At 35.8% G+C, this 19,451-nt stretch overlaps 1 protein-coding gene and 1 pseudogene across 8 annotated transcripts in view; one reads left to right on the plus strand and one right to left on the minus strand.

The window, feature by feature from the left end:
• The window catches only part of LOC102734707 (large ribosomal subunit protein eL6 pseudogene), a 1,441-nt pseudogene extending 1,067 nt beyond the window's left edge, over positions 1–374 (minus strand).
• Positions 1–19,451, plus strand: part of METTL25 (methyltransferase like 25) — a 155,026-nt gene that overhangs the window by 95,217 nt on the left and 40,358 nt on the right. For all 8 annotated transcript variants that reach the window (XM_081822158.1, XM_081822156.1, XM_081822160.1 and 5 more), the window contains exons 10-12: positions 10,516–10,590; positions 11,154–11,225; positions 12,784–12,892. In XM_081822158.1, the coding sequence (XP_081678284.1) occupies positions 10,516–10,590; positions 11,154–11,225; positions 12,784–12,876 (240 nt within the window). In that variant the 3' untranslated portion in view covers positions 12,877–12,892. The remainder of the gene's footprint in view (positions 1–10,515; positions 10,591–11,153; positions 11,226–12,783; positions 12,893–19,451) is intronic.

A 19,451-nucleotide genomic window follows, 5' to 3' on the forward strand; every position in this document is an offset into this window, starting at 1 on the left:
TGCTGCCTGCCAGGTTTTTTACTGTGCCTCAGCACACAGTGCATCTTTCAAGGTGCATCTTCAGTTGGATGATACCTAGGCACTTTATGAAGTTTAACCACTTGGGTACCACCGTTCTTGTCACCACCAACTGGTTTAGTGACAGTAGCAAGAACCTTCTCTTTTTCTTCTCAGCCCAGAGTTTAGCTGCTGAATACTTCCTTTTGTATATTGTCTTTCTGGAATACATAACTGATCAGGAATATCTGCCAATTCCTCTGACTAGGACAGGATTTCTCCTTCTTTGGTGTTACAGCCTTGAGGTTACCCTTCTTAACCTTGCCACCAGGATCAGCTTTGGATTCAGGTTTCTTCTCAGCCTTTTTACCCACCATCTTGCAAGATAGGTAAGAGTAGTAAAGGAGAAATGAAGGGGAGGAAATCGGAGGGGGCACGAACCATGAGAGACTGTGGACTCCAAGAAACAAACTGAGGGTTTTAGAGGGGAGGGGTGGTGGGGGGATAGGTTAGCCTGGTGATGGGTTTTAAGGAGGGCATGTACTGCATGGAGCACTGGGTGTTATACGAAAATAGTGAATCATGGATCACTACATCAGACACTAATGATGTATTGTGTGGTGACTAACATAACATAATAAAATTAAATTTAAAAAAAAAGCAGTAAAGGATAATTTAGAAAAATATTCTTAGATATGTTTCCAAAATGGAACAGCAAAAGGAAAACTTTTGAGACCAAAATGATTTAGTTATTCATCAACAAACACTTACATTGAAAAATCTCCCATGTGTTAAGAACAGTATAAACTCTGGGGCTACAAAGATAATTAAGATATAACCCGTTTAGAAAGAAAACAAGTAATTATAATATAGCATGAACCTACAACAACAGACACATATATAAAATAGGATGGAAGCATAGAGAAAGGAGCAACTCACTTTGCCTGTGAAGATTTCACAAAGGATATGCCTTAGTTTGGTCTTGAAGGAATGTGTAGGAGTTCATCAAGCAGACAAGGTGGGCAAGTAGGGAGCAAAGAATTAATTGCAGGTGCTGGGGTGGGGTTGCTTGTGCAAAAACACACAGATATGAGAAACATGATTCTGAACTAAACACTGCTGGAGTACAAAGCCAGCAGGAAAAGCAGCAGTGAGAGATGAGGCTAAAGGAGTGGGCACATGTGGAGAGGCCAAGTAAACTGATCTTTGGATGTTAAATCAGAGATTTATCAGAGCTAAGAATAATCACCAGGTGGTTTAAATACAGGTGAGAGGGCAGGAATTATTCCACGGGAAAGCCAACAAGGGTAGAGAGCTCATGACCTCTTCCATGTGGTAATATATCCATAAGTGATATAGATTGAATTCCTTTAACATTTGCATTATACCCATAAGTAAATTCTGGCTGCTTTTTGCAACCACCATGGTAATAATTGATTCACAGGAGAATCATCAAGGGATTAAAACCATTGGGTAAAACATTTGTGGGGGAACAGGATATTTACACAGACTCACAGTACCTCCCACAGATTGTTAATTCATTTCAAAAAGTAGAACAGCCTTCAAAGTTAGCATCACCAATAATGAACAAACTGACATCATCTGCCTCATAATGCAGTGCTTTGAAGAAGATATAGCATCACGTATGTAATATTCCTGCCCAAAATGCGTAACTTGAATCTACTCATGAGAAAACATCCAGGTAACTGGCCTTTTCAAAATGTGTCAGTGTCAGATAATGAAGGGAACCATCAAACATCAAGGAAAAGGCAACCTGCAAGTGGGAGAAGATATTCACAAATGATGTATCTGATAAGGGGTTAACATCCAAAATATATAAAGAACTCATAAACTCAATATCAAAAAAATTCAAGCTGATTAAAAAATGGGCAGAGGACCTGAATAGGTATTTTTTTAGAGAAAACATACAGATGGTCAGCAGACATGAAATGATGTTCAACATCACTAACCATCAGGGAAATGCAAATTAAAACCACAACGAGATATCACCTCATACCTGTTAGAGTGGCTGTTATCAAAAAGACAAGAAATAAAGAGTGTTGGCTAGGACGTGGAGAAAGGGAAGCCTTGTGCACTGTTGGTAGGAATGCAAACTGGTGCAGTTACTATGGAAAACAATATGAGGTCCCTCAAAAAGTTAAAAATATGGGTGCCTGGGTGGCTAGGTTGGTGACTCTTGGTTTTGACTCAGGTCATGATCTCATGGGTTGTGAGATCAAGCCCCAAGTTGGGCTCCGTGCTCAGTGGGGAGTCTGGTTGAAGATTCTCTCCTTTTGCCCATCCCCCCACTCACACACAAGCACTCTCTCTCTCTAAAATAAATAAGTCTTAAAAAAAATTAAAAATAGAACTACCATACAATCCAGCAATTCCACTTCTAGGTATTTATCTGGGAAAAAAAGGAAAATGAAAACACTAATTCAAAAAGACCTATGCACCCCTGTGTTCATCATAGCATTATTTATAGTAGCCAAGATATAGAAACACCTAAATGTTCATAAATAGATGAATGGATAAAGAAGATATGGTATATATACACAATGGAATATTACTCAACCATTAAAGAGCATGAAATCTTGCCATTTGCAACATGCATGGACCTAGAGGGTATTATGAATTTAAGTGAAATAAGTGAAATAACTTTTAAGTGAAATAAGTCAGAGAAAGATAAACACCATATGATTTCACTTATATGTGGAATCTAAAAAAAAAAAATGAGCAAACAAAACAGAAACAAGACTCATAGATACAGAGAACAAATTGGTGGTTGCCAGAGGGAAAGGGAGCAGGAGGATGCAGAGAATAGTTGAAGGGAATTAGGTGGTACAATTTTTCAGTTATAAAATATATAAACACAGGGATGTAATGTATAGCATAGGGAATATGGTCAAAAATATAACAACTTCTTATGGTGACAGATGGTAACTAGACTTACTGTGGTGACCATTTTGTAATGTGTATAAATGTTAAATTACTGTGTTGTATACTTGAAACTAATAGCATATTGTATGTCAGTTCTTCAATTTAAAAAAATATATCAATTTCATGAAAGACAAAGAAGAGTTGAACTGTTCCAGATTAAATGTGATTAGAGATACTAATGCCCCATTCCAGATTGGATGCTTAAAGAAGGTGGGGGGGGGGCACCTGGGTGGCTTAGTCGGTTAAGCATCTCCCTTTGGCTCAGGTTATGATCCGAGGGTCCTGGGACCGAGTCCTGCATCGGGCTCCCTGCTCTTTGGGGAGCCTGCTTCTCTCTCTGCCCCTCCCCCACCACACTTGTTCTCGCTTTCTCTCAAAAATAAAAATACTCTTAAAAATTAAATGTCTTTTTAAAAAGGGTGGGGAGCTATAAAAGGCATTGTTAGGACAAATGGTAAAATTTCGATACAGACTATATAATAGATAACAATATTTGATCAATGTTAAATTACTAAACTTGATTATTGCAGTTATGTAAGAGCATATCTTATTCCTAGGATCTACTTGCTGAAGGATTTAGGGATGAGTTATGTAAGAGCATATCTTGTTCCTAGGATCTACTTGCTGAAGCATTTAGGGATGAAGAGTCATGACATTTGTAATTACTTCCAAATGGATCAGCAATAATAACAATAATAAAGATGGATGGATGGTTAAAATGAATGTAGCAATATAGTAGTGATAGGTGAATCTAAGTAGTGCATATATAAATGTTCATTGCACTTTCTGAAGCTTTAATTTTTTAAAAAAAAATTTGGAAACCTGAAACCACCAAACCCAAAGGAAGTGAACCTTACACAAAGTAAAAGCAACAAAAGTTTTTGGAGAATTAAAAATACAGCCTGCATTAATATTGAGAAGGGTGGGAGCCAATTAGAGAAGATAAACCTCTTCTGGTAAAGGACAGAAATTGTTTCAGGTCTTTTTAGAGGCCTTTACTAGACGTTCTCCTCAGAGATACTGTGACCCAGCCTAAGCCTGCCTATCAGTCTGATACAATAAGTGTACCTTTGTGCTGCCATTAACCTTGACACCCCTTGCTGACTGTGATTCACCTGCCAAAGCTGCTGGCTACCAACTGTGAAAAGCCACATTTAGAGAGATTCCCTATCTACTAATCAAACATCCTTTTGCCTTATATAAAATATTAATCATTGTCTACATTTTGTAATTATAATTCTACATTTTAGGAAAATAGTACAGCAAGCATGTAGAACATCAGTAGAGTTTATATTCAAACCATTTTTTATTTTTCTTTTAAACATTTTATTTATGGGGTGCCTGGGTGTCTCAGTCGTTGAGCGTCTGCCTTCGGCTTAGGTCATGATCCCAGGGTCCTGGGATTGAGCCCCAAGTCGGGCTCCCTGCTCAGTGGGGAGCCTGCTTCTCCCTCTCCCACTCCCCCTGCTTGTGTTCCCTCTGTCGCTGTCTCTCTCTCTCTGTCAAATAAATAAAATCTTTAAAAAAATAAAGATTTTATTTATTTGAGAAAGAGTGAGGGTGAGCACAAGCAGGGGGAGCGGGGCAGAGGGAGAGGTGAGAAGCAGACTCCCTGCTGAGCAGGGAGCCTGATGCAGGGCTCAATCCCAGGACCCTGGGATCGTGACCTAAGCTGAAGACAGAAGCCTAACCAACTGAGCCACCTAGGTGCTCCTCAGACTATCTTTTCTAATGCTTCTTTATAAAAAGGTGCTCCACATTAGAATTCATACCTTAATGAACTTGATTTTTTTCCTATTGGAAAATAGCAGTGTAGGATCCCATTTTAATAATGCTTTTTTTAAGTGTCATAGCAGACCATCTCTTTACTATTGGTTTATAGATTGTAATAGTCAAAAACACCATGGATGTAAAACTTCTTGTATAATGATTTTGTGTGCCAAGTTCTTCCAGTTCAGGAAGGAAGGAAGGAAGCAAGGAATAAAAAAGTTTAGAACAAAATTAATTGGAAGGTTATCCTGAACTTTCAGTGAACCTTGGGAGGAAAAAAAAAATCACAGGACAGTGATTTGGAGATCACTTTTCTGGGAACTATGTAGTAAATTATTCCCCTTTCCAGAAACTCAGTAGTTCTGATCTCCCCTACCAGGATCTGAGAGCTCTGAAGAGTTTATTTTATTGCAATAATGTCAATTGTATATTTTGTATCTAGCAGAACAGGTTGATGTATGTGACAAGACTCTATGATTTTAACTGAGTACTTTGTTCAAGTGCTTGAGCAGCTCAAATACTTCTTCTTTAGGAAATTTTTGGTCCTACGTATAGGCACATGTGCAGTTCCTTTTATGCAGTCAAGTAAGTACTAAAGAGTTACGGGAGCTTTAAAGAGAGTCCTGTTTGGAAATCAGAAAGTGCGTGAGCTTTTTCCAAGTGCAAATCCAGACATGTTATGGGACCTCAGAAGTCTAACCAGGGCAGCAGTCGGATTTGTCCAGAACACTGCTCAAATCCTTGCCTTTGCTTCTGGTACCCTGATTTCATCACTGTCTTCCAACACAGCTTCATCTTCAGGCTTTAAATTTCTAGTTTTCCCCTTTGTTCAGTATTGAGTGCTTTTTTTCCCCCTCTCATGAGCTAGAGATCCAGTATGTTTTTAGATTCTCAGCAGAGTTCTGATTCTTAATGATAAAACCCTAATCCTTACCTATTATGCCTTCTAATTTATCTCAGTTAAGCCTCATTACTTCAGAATGTGGCCTTGAATCCCCCAACAGCTGCAGTTGAATTACCTACAGTATCTCAGGAATGTCCCATGATTTCTTGGTCTTAACCTCAGTAACAGTAAAGAACTCTGTACTAAACCCCACTCCCTACTTTTAATGCACATACTAGCCATCCACATTCTAGACACCCAAGCCCTATCTATCTTTTTTCTTTAATTTTTTTATTTGAGTAAAGTTGACATACAATGTTCTATTACTCTCAGGTATACAAGTGTAGCGATTCCATTTCTTTATACAGTTATGCTGTGCTCGCAAGTGTAGCTACCATCTGTCACTGTACAACACTATTACAATACCATTGATTACATCCTGTATGCTGTTCCTTTTATTCCAGTGACTTCTTCATGCCATAACTGGAAACCTGTATCTCCCACTCCCCTTTACCCATTTTGCCCATCCCCCCTCCAGTCTAGAAACCATCAGTTTGTTCTCTGTATTTTATAGGTCTGATTCTGCTTTTTGTTTGTTGTGTTTTTTTAGATTCCACATGAGTAAAATCACATGGTATTTTTCTTTTTTTTTTTTTATTAAAGATTTTTATTTATTTACTTGAGAGAGAGAATGAGAGAGAGAGAGCACATGAGAGGGGGGAGGGTCAGAGGGAGAAGCAGACTCCCTGCCGAGCAGGGAGCCCAATGCGGGACTCGATCCCGGGACTCCAGGATCATGACCTGAGCCGAAGGCAGTCGCTTAACCAACTGAGCCACCCAGGCGCCCCACATGGTATTTTTCTTAGTCTGACTTATTTCACTTAGTATGATACCCTCTGGATCTATCTATGTTGTCATAAATCTCTATGTCAAATCACATCATTAAAGAACTATATTCCACTGTTTACAACCCTATGCCTATAGTAATTCATCCCTGTAGGGATGCATTATCAGAGTTATGATTAAATTGTTTGCTTTTATTATGGTTTTAAGAAGGAAGATATGTGGGGCGCCTGGGTGGCTCAGTTGGTTAAGCGACTGCCTTCGGCTCAGGTCATGATCCTGGAGTCCCAGGATCGAGTCCCACGTCGGGCTCCCTGCTCAGCAGGGAGTCTGCCTCTCTCTCTGACCCTCCCCCCTCTCATGCTCTCTATCTCATTCTCTCTGTCAAATAAATAAATAAAATCTTTAAAAAAAAAAAAAGAAGGAAGATATGTGGTCATTTGATTGCAAGAAATAAAGATTTACTCAGGTTTTCTAATTAATTTGTGGGAGGCTAGTCCAGGAATACATATACTTATAAGAAAGACTGAGATCTCTTGGCTTCACAAAAACCAAGAAAGTGATGTACAGTCTAGTCTCCTCAGAATGTATTTTGTTAATGAGAGCTCTGAACCAGCAGCTATTTCACTCTTTGTTCTAGATAATTTTTCTCTCCAGATTCTTGCTTATCGATGAGTTGTTTATTCATGACTCTGCTTCCCATCTGCAGCAAACTTTGTATATCGCTTTTATCACTTCCCCTCTCTGCACAGCACCGCCCCCCCGACCCAGAAAAAGAGGATCTAATTGATTCATTTGATCGCTTTCACAGCTATTTGGATAGAATTTGTGTAAACAGATACCCTAAATCAAATAAGGTGAGAGAGGTAGAAAAGGGGAAACTACCTGCAGGAGGATTTTTACATAAGTTGCAGCCTAGGGTTCTTTCCCCAAGCAGTGATTGGGCAGAAACACAACAAAATAGGGCTTAAGTTTTAGAGGCATTCAGAGTCTTAATGTATTTGGTATGAGGATATTTTTGGGCATTCAGTAAAGACAATATTTCAAAGCTTTTTCATATCTAGGTTCTGTTATATAACAATCTACATAATAATTCAATTTTTCATGATAGGACAGTCTCCTCCAAAGAACACTCAACTTATTTGTTTTTTTGCCTTAGCTATCAGGAGGCTCGAATGTACATTTATGCTTGATTCCAGCAGCTGTTCTTAGCTAGGGGACTAGGTATCATGTTTTTCTCCTTTGAATTGTACACCCTTGAGAGTTTATCCTTTCTTTAATGGCCCTACTATTGATATGTTTTTATTCATCATATTATAAACCACCTCAAATTATCCTTGAACATGAGCATACTGTTAATAATAAAGTGTCCTGTAACTTATGATGTATAGATTTGTAGCAATTACAATTGGGAAAAGAACAAAACAAGAGTTAACAAGTATACTTTTTTTTTTTTTTTTAAAGATTTTATTTATTTATTTGACAGAGAGAGACACAGCGAGAGAGGGAACACAAGCAGGGGGAGTGGGAGAGGGAGAAGCAGGCTCCCTGCAGAGCAGGGAGCCCGATGTGGGACTCGATCCCAGGACCCCAGGATCATGACCTGAGCCGAAGGCAGTCGCTCAACCGACTGAGCCACCCAGGCGCCCTTAACAAGTATACTTTTAAATTGAGATCAAAAGCAATATTATATGTAAAAACCACACCTAATAACATTGTCAATATTATATGTAAAAACCACACGTAATAACATTTTAATGAAAAGTACACAAGAACCAGTGAACCAAAGCTGGACACTGTAGACTGATACACTGTTGTTAGCTGAAGTCCATATTTTATTCAGAATTCCTTAGTTTTTACATATTGTCTTTTTAGTTCCACAATCCTATCCAGGATATCACACTGCATTTAGTCCTATTGGTTGTGACGGTTTCTCAGACTTACCTTATTTTTGATGACCTTGAGAGTTTGAGGAGTACTGGTCAGACATTTTGTAGAATATTCCTTCACTTGGATTTGCAGATGTTTTCCTCATAATTGGACTGGGGCTAAGGGTTTTTGAGAGGAAGACCATAGAAATAGAGTGCCATGTTCCTGACATATCAAGGGTATCTATTTTTTTTCCAAAGATTTTATTTATTTATTTGTCAGAGAGAGAGATGACAAGCAGGGGGCTCCGGCAGTCAGGGGGAGAAGCGGGCTCCCCGCTAAGCAAGGAGCCTGATGGGGAACTCGATCCCAGGACCCTGGGATCATGACCTGAGCCGAAGGCAGACACTTAACCAACTGAGCCACCCAGGCATCCCTCAAGGGTATCTATTAATATAACTTATCATTGATGTTGACAGTGATTACCTGGCTGAGATAGTATGGACTTTAGCTAACAACAGTCTATCAGTCTACAGTGTCCAGCTTTGGTCGCTTAAACAACAGGCTTCCATTATTCTTTAGAATCACACTAAACTAACAAATAGAAACCAAAACACAAACTCCTTCTTTGACAAAATCAGAAAGCATGTTGAATCTCAAATCATGTATTATGAAGCACAATGAAGGTAAAGAGGAATGCAGAAAGATACCAAGAGAAAATTTCCAGGGTTACATATCCCCGGCAAAACCAACAGAATACAGTTCTCTAAAGTGGAATATGCTGAGGAGCCAAATCAACCATTCCTAGTTTGGAACAAATGCAATTGGTGACCAGGGTAGTGCTTCCCAATTTGACATAAAAAAGAAACAAAGACTATTGGAGAACCCATGGATTCACATTGAAAAACAATGTTTACGGGAAGCAATGTGCTGGTGGAACAGGATTAAAAAAAGATTATGAGTTCTGAGTTGTCCTGTAACTGCTGATCTCAGGTGGCAGGAGAGAAGTAAAGACTAAATAAAGGCTATAATTCAAACACACACAATTTTGTAAGATGCGAATTTTTGCTGGCTTGAAGTTTAGGCCTGGATCCAGTCTAATATACGTTACTGCAAAAATTTGGTTCAGGAGGTACTCATTTGATTGAAAGATGGGCAAAATTTTAAAGAGGGTTGGGGAAGGAGGTGTAATCTGCTTGGATTCTATACCAAGGGAGAAATCTTTTCTGGAAGCCTGCACTAGAAATGAATGAGACAAAAACCTCACTTTTCACTGATACCTTTTTGTACTTTCTAAGTTCAAAAGAAAGTGCAGTAAGAAAAAGAATAAGGACTTTGAAAAAAATAATAAAATATATAAAAAATAATAAAAAAAATAAATAGTAATTTAGGCATTTGCAAAAAAATCTGAATACAAATCCTTTCAGATTTTTTACTCCTTTTTATCCAGTCTTTCATTTGCTTTCACCATATGTAATTTGACAGCAGTTTCTTCTGATGGTTTCCTTTGTCAAGCCTTTCACAAAAGCATCCAATTTATAGAAAAAAGTTCTTCTTTTGCATTAATATTTTATTAGTTATGTAATATTTACTTATATCAAGTTTAGAAACGAATACAATCGACTCAGTAAACATAAAGTTCTGCTGGTGTGAACAGAAGCATATGTGTTGTAAAAAGCAGCCTGCAAACCACAAGTGTTCAGTGTACTATAGGCATCCTATGTTTTTGAAAAAAATAAGAAAGTAATGCTTGTTGATGGATTTGTTAAGTGGATGTTAGAGGAAATTACCTTAAATATGAACATATGTCCTTATTGTGTTCTTGTTGCCTTTGAAAATTATTCTCTAGGACATATAATTATAGATACATCATTTTAAATCTTAATTTTACTCAAAAAAAATGTTTATTGAGCTCCTGTGTACTACACGCATAGAAACAAGTGAAAGTAAATATTTCATCTACTGGCTGAAATTAAACAATATCAATAGGATGTTACTGCTGGTTTTATTTATGATACGCTAAATAAACTAGGTACAGAAGATATTAATGAAAGAACTTATATTGACTTGTTTCATGCATATCCTTAGAGTTCTTTAGACACTGAAGTTTGTTTTAAATTGTTACATTGATTTTACTTTAAGGTATATTTGGTAAAGAAAAACTTTTTTTTAACTGTTGTTGCATTTCTTGTTGTTGTTTTATCTTGAAGCTGCCAGAAAAAGTTATAATGGACTACTACGAGAAGTATAAGCCTAGAATGAATGAGCTGGAAGCTTTTAATATGGTAAATCTCAGAATTAAACCTATTAAATTGGATATGTTGCTAGACTTAAATAGGGTTCTATTAACTTTTATTATGGGACCAACCAATCTATGTTGTTTTTCTCTTACTGCAGAAAAACCCTTTTGGATCATTTCCTATTTCAGAACTATATTAGGTGTCAGTAATGTAATAAAGAAAACACATGGTAGATTTCTCTTAAAGTGTATCATAAATGCACAGAAAGAAATTTCAGAGTTCTTTGAACACATATTGGTCTCAATGCAGTTATTTCACAAGCATTCCTTTTAATGAATTTTACTCTTAGTACCTTTGAAAGCTCTCTATCACATATGTATAACTGCCTTTGGATTCTACCTCAAAGTCATTCAGAGGACATTCTTTTCCTATTATCATTAAAGAAAAACTTTTGATCTCTGCAGTATTCATTTTCTGAAGATGTACAATTGGTACTGGAGATTTGGCCTTACATAAATTTCTGTAGATACATTTTCTTAAACATAAGTGTTAAGCTAGTCTTTTTTTTTTTTTTTAAAGTTCTACCATCCTATCATTCTTTCTTTTAGTTGAAAGTTGTTCTGGCTCCTTGTATAGAGACATTGATTCTTCTAGATCGACTTTGCTACCTGAAAGAACAGGTAAATCATGGTATTTTAAAATACATAATATCTTCATTAAATGCAGTAAATGGATCCACTTATATCTAGGATAACTTTCTTTTACATAAAACTAGTCAGATAATTTTTCTCATTATATTTTCCAAGTTTAAATATTCATTCTATCTCTTTTTAAACATAAACATATGTACAACAGATGTTTTCAGCAAGGTGCTATAATAAAAGTTTATATTCTTTAATTGTATGGTAATTACTATACAGTAGGCAGTAAACACAAGCATCATATGTGACATATTATAAAGCCAAAATTAATAAAGACCAGATATAAAAGATAGTATGTATATTTTCATTTTATAAGAATTTACCTTTTAAATCACTTTGGGATTTTGGACATATGTAGTCTGCAGTATAAAAACTTCTTTCTGATCAGTGCAAATTACTTTTGTTCTTTTCATAGTCATGTTTGTTTTACCTATGTTGAATGCCCCCAAAAATTGTTTTCTTGGTTATCTTTAGGGAAAATGTTTTTTTGCAGATTTTACTCTGAGCTGTGATCAAAATAGTTATGTGAACTATTTAAATTAAACCCATACATGGATTCAGCCTTAAGTTTCCATCATAAGTGCTTTATTTTAAGAATTTTGTTTTATCATAGTGGGTAGTTTTAGTTCTTCTTTTCAACAGGCTATTTGGAACAAATGGATTTTAATAAATGTTTGCTTTTGTTCTAATTTGTACTTTTATGGAAAAAGGCAATTTTTAAATATTTGGATTTGTGTACTTTCTTAAGCAACCAACTAACTCAGAATCACTGGAAATCTTAGGTGTCCAAATTTATAGGTGACAGAATTAAGTCTGTTTTACTAGGTACTCACTATTTCCCTTTTCAAAACAATTTCCATTGACCTAAATAAAATAAGTAAATGCTAAAAAAATAAATAAATAAAATAAGTAAATAGTATGCATGAAGATTAATAGATTGGTTATGAAGTGATAGAAATCATATTAATTTGTTAATACTTTAAATATTGTTTAAATAATATTTTAAATAGTATAAATAATATTATAAGAGTAATATTTACATTAGAGAATTTTAAATGAAGAATATAAAAAAATAAAAACAATAATTCCATCTATCAGCATTAATTTAAATTTTTGGTATGTTTTTTAGTGCCTTTCTCTAATATATATATGCCACACATATATGTATGAGCATATTATGCCTACTTTAATTAAAATTGGAATCAAATTATAAGTACAATTTTGCATATAATTTGTTTCATTCTATTTAGAATTTTCCCATCTCATTAAATATACTACAGAAGCTGAATAATGTTTCATTGTATAATAATTTGTTTCAGTAATACCCAATTGTTTTTGACCACTTCGTTTTTCACAATTGCAACAGAGAGTAACCTTGTAGTTCACTATCTATGTACATCTGTATTTCCCACAGCATAATTTTCTTTTACATAGTTTGTTTTTGTATTGTTTTTATATTACAATATATAGTTTGATTCATCTTTCATTCTTACCTTCAACAAATTGCTATGTGTTTAAATCACTTATCAATTTGCAGGAAGATATTGCATGGGCTACACTTGTGAAGTTGTTTGATCCTGTGAAATCTCCCAGATGTTACGCTATTATTGCCCTGAAGAAGCAGCAATGATTTCAGTTGAAGCAAGGTATTAGATGTATCTGTTTATGGAACGGATTGCTAATTTTGCTCTTCTAAACATGTGTGTTGTATTATGTAAATATTTGAAAAACATTGCTCTATATTTTAAATAAACAATAAAATACTAGCTAACAACAGAATACCATAATCCATTTTTCCGTTGTCAAAGCATACATTAATAAAATAAGAACTCATGAAAATATTAAAAAAGGATTGACCTACGTTCCTGAGTTAGTGTATCAATAGGACATTGTAATCTGACATTTGTTTTCTGTTCTATATTTGAGACCCTTGATATTTGCTACATACCACATTTTGACTTTTACTGACTTAAAAACTTTTATTAACAGAGGAATGGTAGAGGTGTATATATAGTAAAATTAGTTGGTACAGAAGATCATTTGCATTTTCCTCCAGATTTTGGAAGGATTTTCCATGTTATCCAGAGGGGAAAATCCACATTCAAAGGAAAGAAACACCCAGGAACCAGGCAGACATAAAAAGTGCTTAATATGTGTTTTAATCTAAGTTACATGAGGAAATATTCTGTGCCCTTAAAGGAATTTACATCTTGTGAGATAATGACTTTCAGGATTCTTGAAGCTATTTATCTTACTAAAATAAAGGGATGGGTTGCACTTAATGGAATTACGTTGTGCTCTGTAGAAAGCCAATCAGAGAAAAGCAGGAGTAAAGGAAAGAAGGCCAGCACTGTGTCCGGTGTGGTGCAGCTTCTTTTCATCTGCAGAAATCTTGAGGTTCTAATATACACAGAAGAGATGGACAGTTGGGGAAAAGCTTCCTTGATGCTCAGCAAAAGACTATGTAAAATTCTTCCAGCAGAAGAAGTAACTACTCTCGTAAATTTTAGAGTCTATCCACAGATGGAAAGAATAACTTTTGCTTTGGGTTGTGATATTAAGTTTGCAGCCATTATATATGTGAATGATCAGGTACTTTGTATAGCTAGTACAATACTGGGGAAATTAGCCATTTTTTAAGCTTATTATGGAAAATTTCAAATGTGTTCAGAATTGAAGAGTCTAATGAATCCCCAGGTACTCATCACAAACTTCAGTAATTATCAACTTTTTACCAATCTTGTTTCATCTGTACACTTACAAGCATGCACACACTATTTGCCACCCCACTCCCAGATACGTAAAATTTTGAACTTTTTCCCTGATGACTAAATATATAACATTATTTTCTCCTTATAATAAAGAAAAAAGGGGCGCCTGGGTGGCTCAGTCGGTTAAGCGACTGCCTTCGGCTCAGGTCATGATCCTGGAGTCCCGGGATCGAGTCCCGCATCGGGCTCCCTGCTCGGCGGGGAGTCTGCTTCTCCCTCTGACCCTCCTCCCTCTCATGCTCTCTGTCTCAAATAAATAAATAAAATCTTTAAAAATAAATAAATAAATAAATAATAAAGAAAAAAAACTTCATATGTGTAAAGCTCTGTTTAGTATAGAGAAGTGAATTCCAACTGTTTCACTACCAAGGAAACTTTATAGTAACTTCCCTGTGTCTTAAAACATTGTCAGAAAGTACATTTACCAATTAATGCTTTCCAGTTTTATTAGAGACATTTGTGTGACTCAAGCTAATCCACAAGAGAGAACCTGTATGATCACACTGAGATGATAATATTCAGCAAATAAAGCAAAGAAATATCCTATTTTGGTAGGGCTATAGCTTTATAAGTATCAATCCCCATTTCAATGTTTGTAGACTCTTCGTCTCATAAAAACTGCTCTTGGAGAACTCAATTCAGTTTACAGTTGAGCTAAGGAATGTGGGGTATTGGCAGAAGCATAAGTTATGACAGTTACATTCTAACTGAGCAAAAGCGAGACTCTTAATATCTGAGAGCCTCATTTGTAGAGTGGGGTTTCATTTAATTTTCATTTTAGAAACATTTATTGAACGATTGTCATGTGTCAGAGGTTATGCTGGGCACTGACAGCATGGAGACAAACAGGGTATGTCCCTGTTCTTAAAGAGCCCACAATCTAGTGGGGAAGACAACAAAAGTACCGTAATCAGTACTGTAATTATTGTGTGGGGCTGAGAGGGTCAGAACATAGGATCCTTTGTAGTATCTTCAAATAGGTAGACTTCAGGGGTAGATAGACTCAGTAATATTAGTAGCAGAGCTTAGATTCATGTGAGTTAAATTGTTGTGTGTCCTTTTGTAAGTCACTTTAGTATTCAGTATGCCTCAATTTCTCATCTGTAAAAAGAACATAAGAACAGAATTTACTTACAAGGTTGTCATGAGGATTAAAGGAATAAATATGTTATTGAACTCCCCCAAAATATCTCCAGGCAGTCTGTTAATAAAGCAAAACTAAGTTTATTAGAACTCTGTAGTAATAGAGAATTCTGCCTCGACAGTCTCTGAAGGTGAAGTCAGGAGAGGATATTTATAGGATTGTGAAGTCTGGGCTCAAGTGGTTTAAAAAGGTGGCTCTTTTCAGGTGGGGACCAGATTGCAATTTGGAAAAGTTCATGACAATAGTTTTATGATTAGTGTCTATAGCAAGGGAAGGGTCTTGAAGCAAGTCTTGATAAGTAAACTGTTACTTGATAAGTGAGCTCTTTGCCAAGGTGAGCAGATTGTCTGAGATAAATTAACATATGAGTTTCCTGAAACAATGAAGTTATTTATTGATTTACAGTCTTATCTTTCCTGGGCAGTTTTTCTTTAACAAACAAATAAATCATGTTGACACAGGTGGTCTCAGTTCTTAGACCCCATAGCTCTGTCATATTAATGCAGATGGTTACAGTTCTCAATGTAAAGCAGTTAATTCTTGGCACACAATACATATATAAAACAAATAGTATAGGATAGTAGACTTACATCCAGATATGTCAGTAATTCCATTAAATATAAATTGAATGCTTCAATTATAAAACAAAGATTGACTTACTGGGAAAATAGAGCCCAATAACATGTTAGTTAGAAGAAACACAACTAAAACAAGGGTACAAAAAGTTCAAAATTAATAGGAAAGAAAAGGCATATTTGTAAATATTCATCAAAAGGAAAATGTATGAATATCAAAGTAGATACTAGTTAATATCAGGGAAAAAATATTCTTGAAGTTAAAGAGAAACCCTTCATAATGAAAAAGTTTCAATTTGCCAGGAAAATATAATAATTATAAGTTGGTATTTAGTTAATAACATAATCTCAATATATAAAACAAAAATTAGCTATAAAAGAAATAAATCTACAATCATGCTGGGAATATTTTCATGCTCCCATCAATCTTATGGGAAAAGCAAAAAAAATTGTAAAGATACAAGATTTGACCAATGAAAAAAGTAAAACTGACCTAATGGACAAATACAATAAACTGTCCCCAACCACTACATAATTTTTTCAAGTACATGTGGAATTTTTTTAAAAAATGACCATGTGCTGGGCTTTGAGGTAAATTTTAATAAATTACAAAAAAATTGAAATCATAGTTTCTGACCCATAATGCATTTAAGTTAAAAAAAATTGTTTTAAATCTAAGTAGAAAATTCCCATATACTTTAAACTTAAGAATTATACATGTAAACAACTTTTGAGTCAAAGAAGAAATCAGAGTGGAAATCAGAAAATATTTTGAGTAATAATGAAAATAACTGAATTATAATGATAACACTGCACATCAAAACTTGTGGGATGAGCTAAACCATGATATAAGAAAACATTAGCTTTGGGGTGCCTGGGTGGCTCAGTACATTAAGCGTCTGCCTTCAGCTCAGGTCATGATCCCGGGGTCGTGGGATCGAGCCCCGCATCGGGCTCCGTGCTTGGCGGGAAGCCTGCTTTTCCCTCTCCCACTCCCCCGGCTTGTGTTCCTGCTCTTGCTAACTCTCTCTCTCTCTCTGTCAAATAAATAAAATCTTAAAAAAAAAAAAAAAAGGGCGCCTGGGTGGCTCAGTTGGTTAAGTGACTGCCTTCAGCTCAGGTCATGATCCCAGGGTCGTGGGATCGAGCCCCGCATCGGGCTCCGTGCTCAGCGGGAAGCCTGCTTCTCCCTCTCCCACTCCCCCTGCTGTATTCCCTCTCTCACTGTCTCTCTATCAAAACAAATAAATAAAATCTTTAAAAAAAAAAAAAGAAAACATTAGCTTTGAACACATATTAGAAAAGGAAGAGACTAAAAATCAAGAGACTAGTAGTTAGTGAAAGAAATACACAGAGATGATTAAACCTTCAAAAGTTGGTTCTTAGATAACTAATAAAATTCACACAACTCTGGCAAGACTAATCATTAAAAAGATAAACATACAAATAGTATCAGGAGTATAAAAGGGAACATGCCAATAAATTTGCCAATGCATTTATGACAATAAATGTATGAAATGGAAAAATTTTTCAAAGAAACACAATATGCCGAACAGCCTCAAGAAGGAAAATAAAATATGAATATTCATACAACTATTAAATTGAATCTGCAATTAATCTTTTATTAATTTCCTACATCTCAGTAAAAGTAGTTTGTAGATGTGGCACAAAATTCAATCAACCACTGTCTGTTTGCAATAGTATGACTAAGAGTATTCTAGACACTATAGGTTGGGGAGAAAGATTCATAGAATCTCTTTAGTAGTTTATAATCTGTCCATTGAAACAGATATAAGAGGCATATGGAAGAGATAAGATTTAGATAATGACATTTGGGAAGAAAAAAAAAAGTGTGTACATAAACACACAGTCCTTTACTGTGAACTACCTCCTAGACTGTTCACTTCTGTTCCATTCTCCTCTTTAATTATAGGTTCCTTTAGGGTGTTTTTAAATATGGTTAGTAGAATGGCTTATTTTCAGGAAGGAGGACTGTTTAAGAAATAATCTACTATATGAAATATGTGTTCTGCTAACCTGTGACCAAAGGAACTGAAAGTCTCCAAACCTCCCCAGATGGTTTGTACTTGGCCAGTGATGCTACTGGCTGCATGTATGGGGATTTATGAGTTGATGTATTTATATCAATGGATTGCCTCATTAAGTTTGCAGATGTTCTGTCAATGGAAGACCTTAAAAAAAAAATATACTGTTTTTATTAGAGTTTTCTAATGCATAATCCAGAATAAGAGAGTTAACACATTTCAGCACAGAACAAAGTAACATGTATTTAAATCTCATGGGAGGAAAAGCCTTTAACTTGTACTCAGACAGTTAAGATTGAACATGTTGAATTTGAGAAAAAAAGGTAAAGTATACAAATTCCAACCTAAAAGTCACCATTTGGTCAACATGGGATTCGGTGTGCATCAGCTAATCATGTTGAACTAAGTGCACATATATTCTGAGTTAGTTCCCCTCTCAGGAAAGAATCCAGTGTTCTAATACTGCTACAGCTCTTTAAGCAAAAGGCACAATGATGGTTTTCCATCAAGCAAAGTGTACTCAAATAATGTGTTTCAGGGGAAAGATAAAACAATTCCAGATACCATTTGATTATAACAACAGACATCTCTGCTGTTCTGGTGACTTCAGAATATTTCTAATTTTAATAGACAGTATGGCTGCAGGTAAACCTCTATGAATAAAGGCATAAGAAGAGACTTTAAATCATGAAAAAATTAAGTGCTCTATTTCTACTTAAGCTAACTTAAAAGGACAGAACTAAAAGTTGAAGGCAAAGAGGTTTACTTTTAACATATAGCGGAATGCGGAATATCTTTCTATGTATACAGTCCCTTTAAAGGGTCCAGAACTGTATTCACATTACCAGTTTATGCTAGGTTCGAGAAACCATCCCTGAAGTACAGGTTATACTGTACTGAAGAATATTTAGACGTTTTGAGGGTCAACATTTAGAGTGTAGATACTGAAAGCTACTGCAAGGTATATTATTTTCTTGGTTAACTTTTCTCTCATTGATAGCAAATACTGTTGTTTATCTTGAAAATAAACAAATTTGAAATTCTTTAAAAATATGCTTCATACTTCAGATCTCTAGCACAGTTTTATTTACTTATTTATTTTTTATTGTATGGTTCCATTTATTCCATGATTTATTGCGTATAACACCCAGTGCTCCGTTCAATACCGGCCCTCCTTAATACCCATCACCGTGCTAACCCATCCCCCCACCCCCCTCCCCTCTAAAACCTCAGTTTGTTTCTCAGAGTCCATAGTCTCTCATGGTTCGTCTCCGTCTCCGATTTCCCCCCCTTCATTTTTCCCTTGCTGCTATCTTGTTTCAGAGGTACAGGTCTGTGATTCATCAGTCTTACACAATTCACAGCACTCACCATAGCACATACCCTCCCCAATGTCCATCACCCAGCCACCCCATCCCTCCCACCCCCCACCACTCCAGCAACCCTCAGTTTGTTTCCTGAGGTTAAGGATTCCTCATATCAATGAGATCATATGATACTTGTCTTTCTCTGACTTATTTTGCTTAGCATAATACCCTCTAGTTCCATTCACGTTGTTGCAAATGGCAAGATTTCATTTTTTTGATGGCTGCATAATATTCCATTGTGTATATATACCACATCTTCTTTATCCATTCATCTGTTGATGAACATCTTGGCTCTTTCCATAG

This window comes from Leptonychotes weddellii, chromosome 5 (assembly GCF_054177405.1).
Source record: "Leptonychotes weddellii isolate Sample4059 chromosome 5, ASM5417740v2, whole genome shotgun sequence".
In the NCBI taxonomy this organism is placed as follows: Eukaryota; Metazoa; Chordata; class Mammalia; order Carnivora; family Phocidae; genus Leptonychotes; species Leptonychotes weddellii.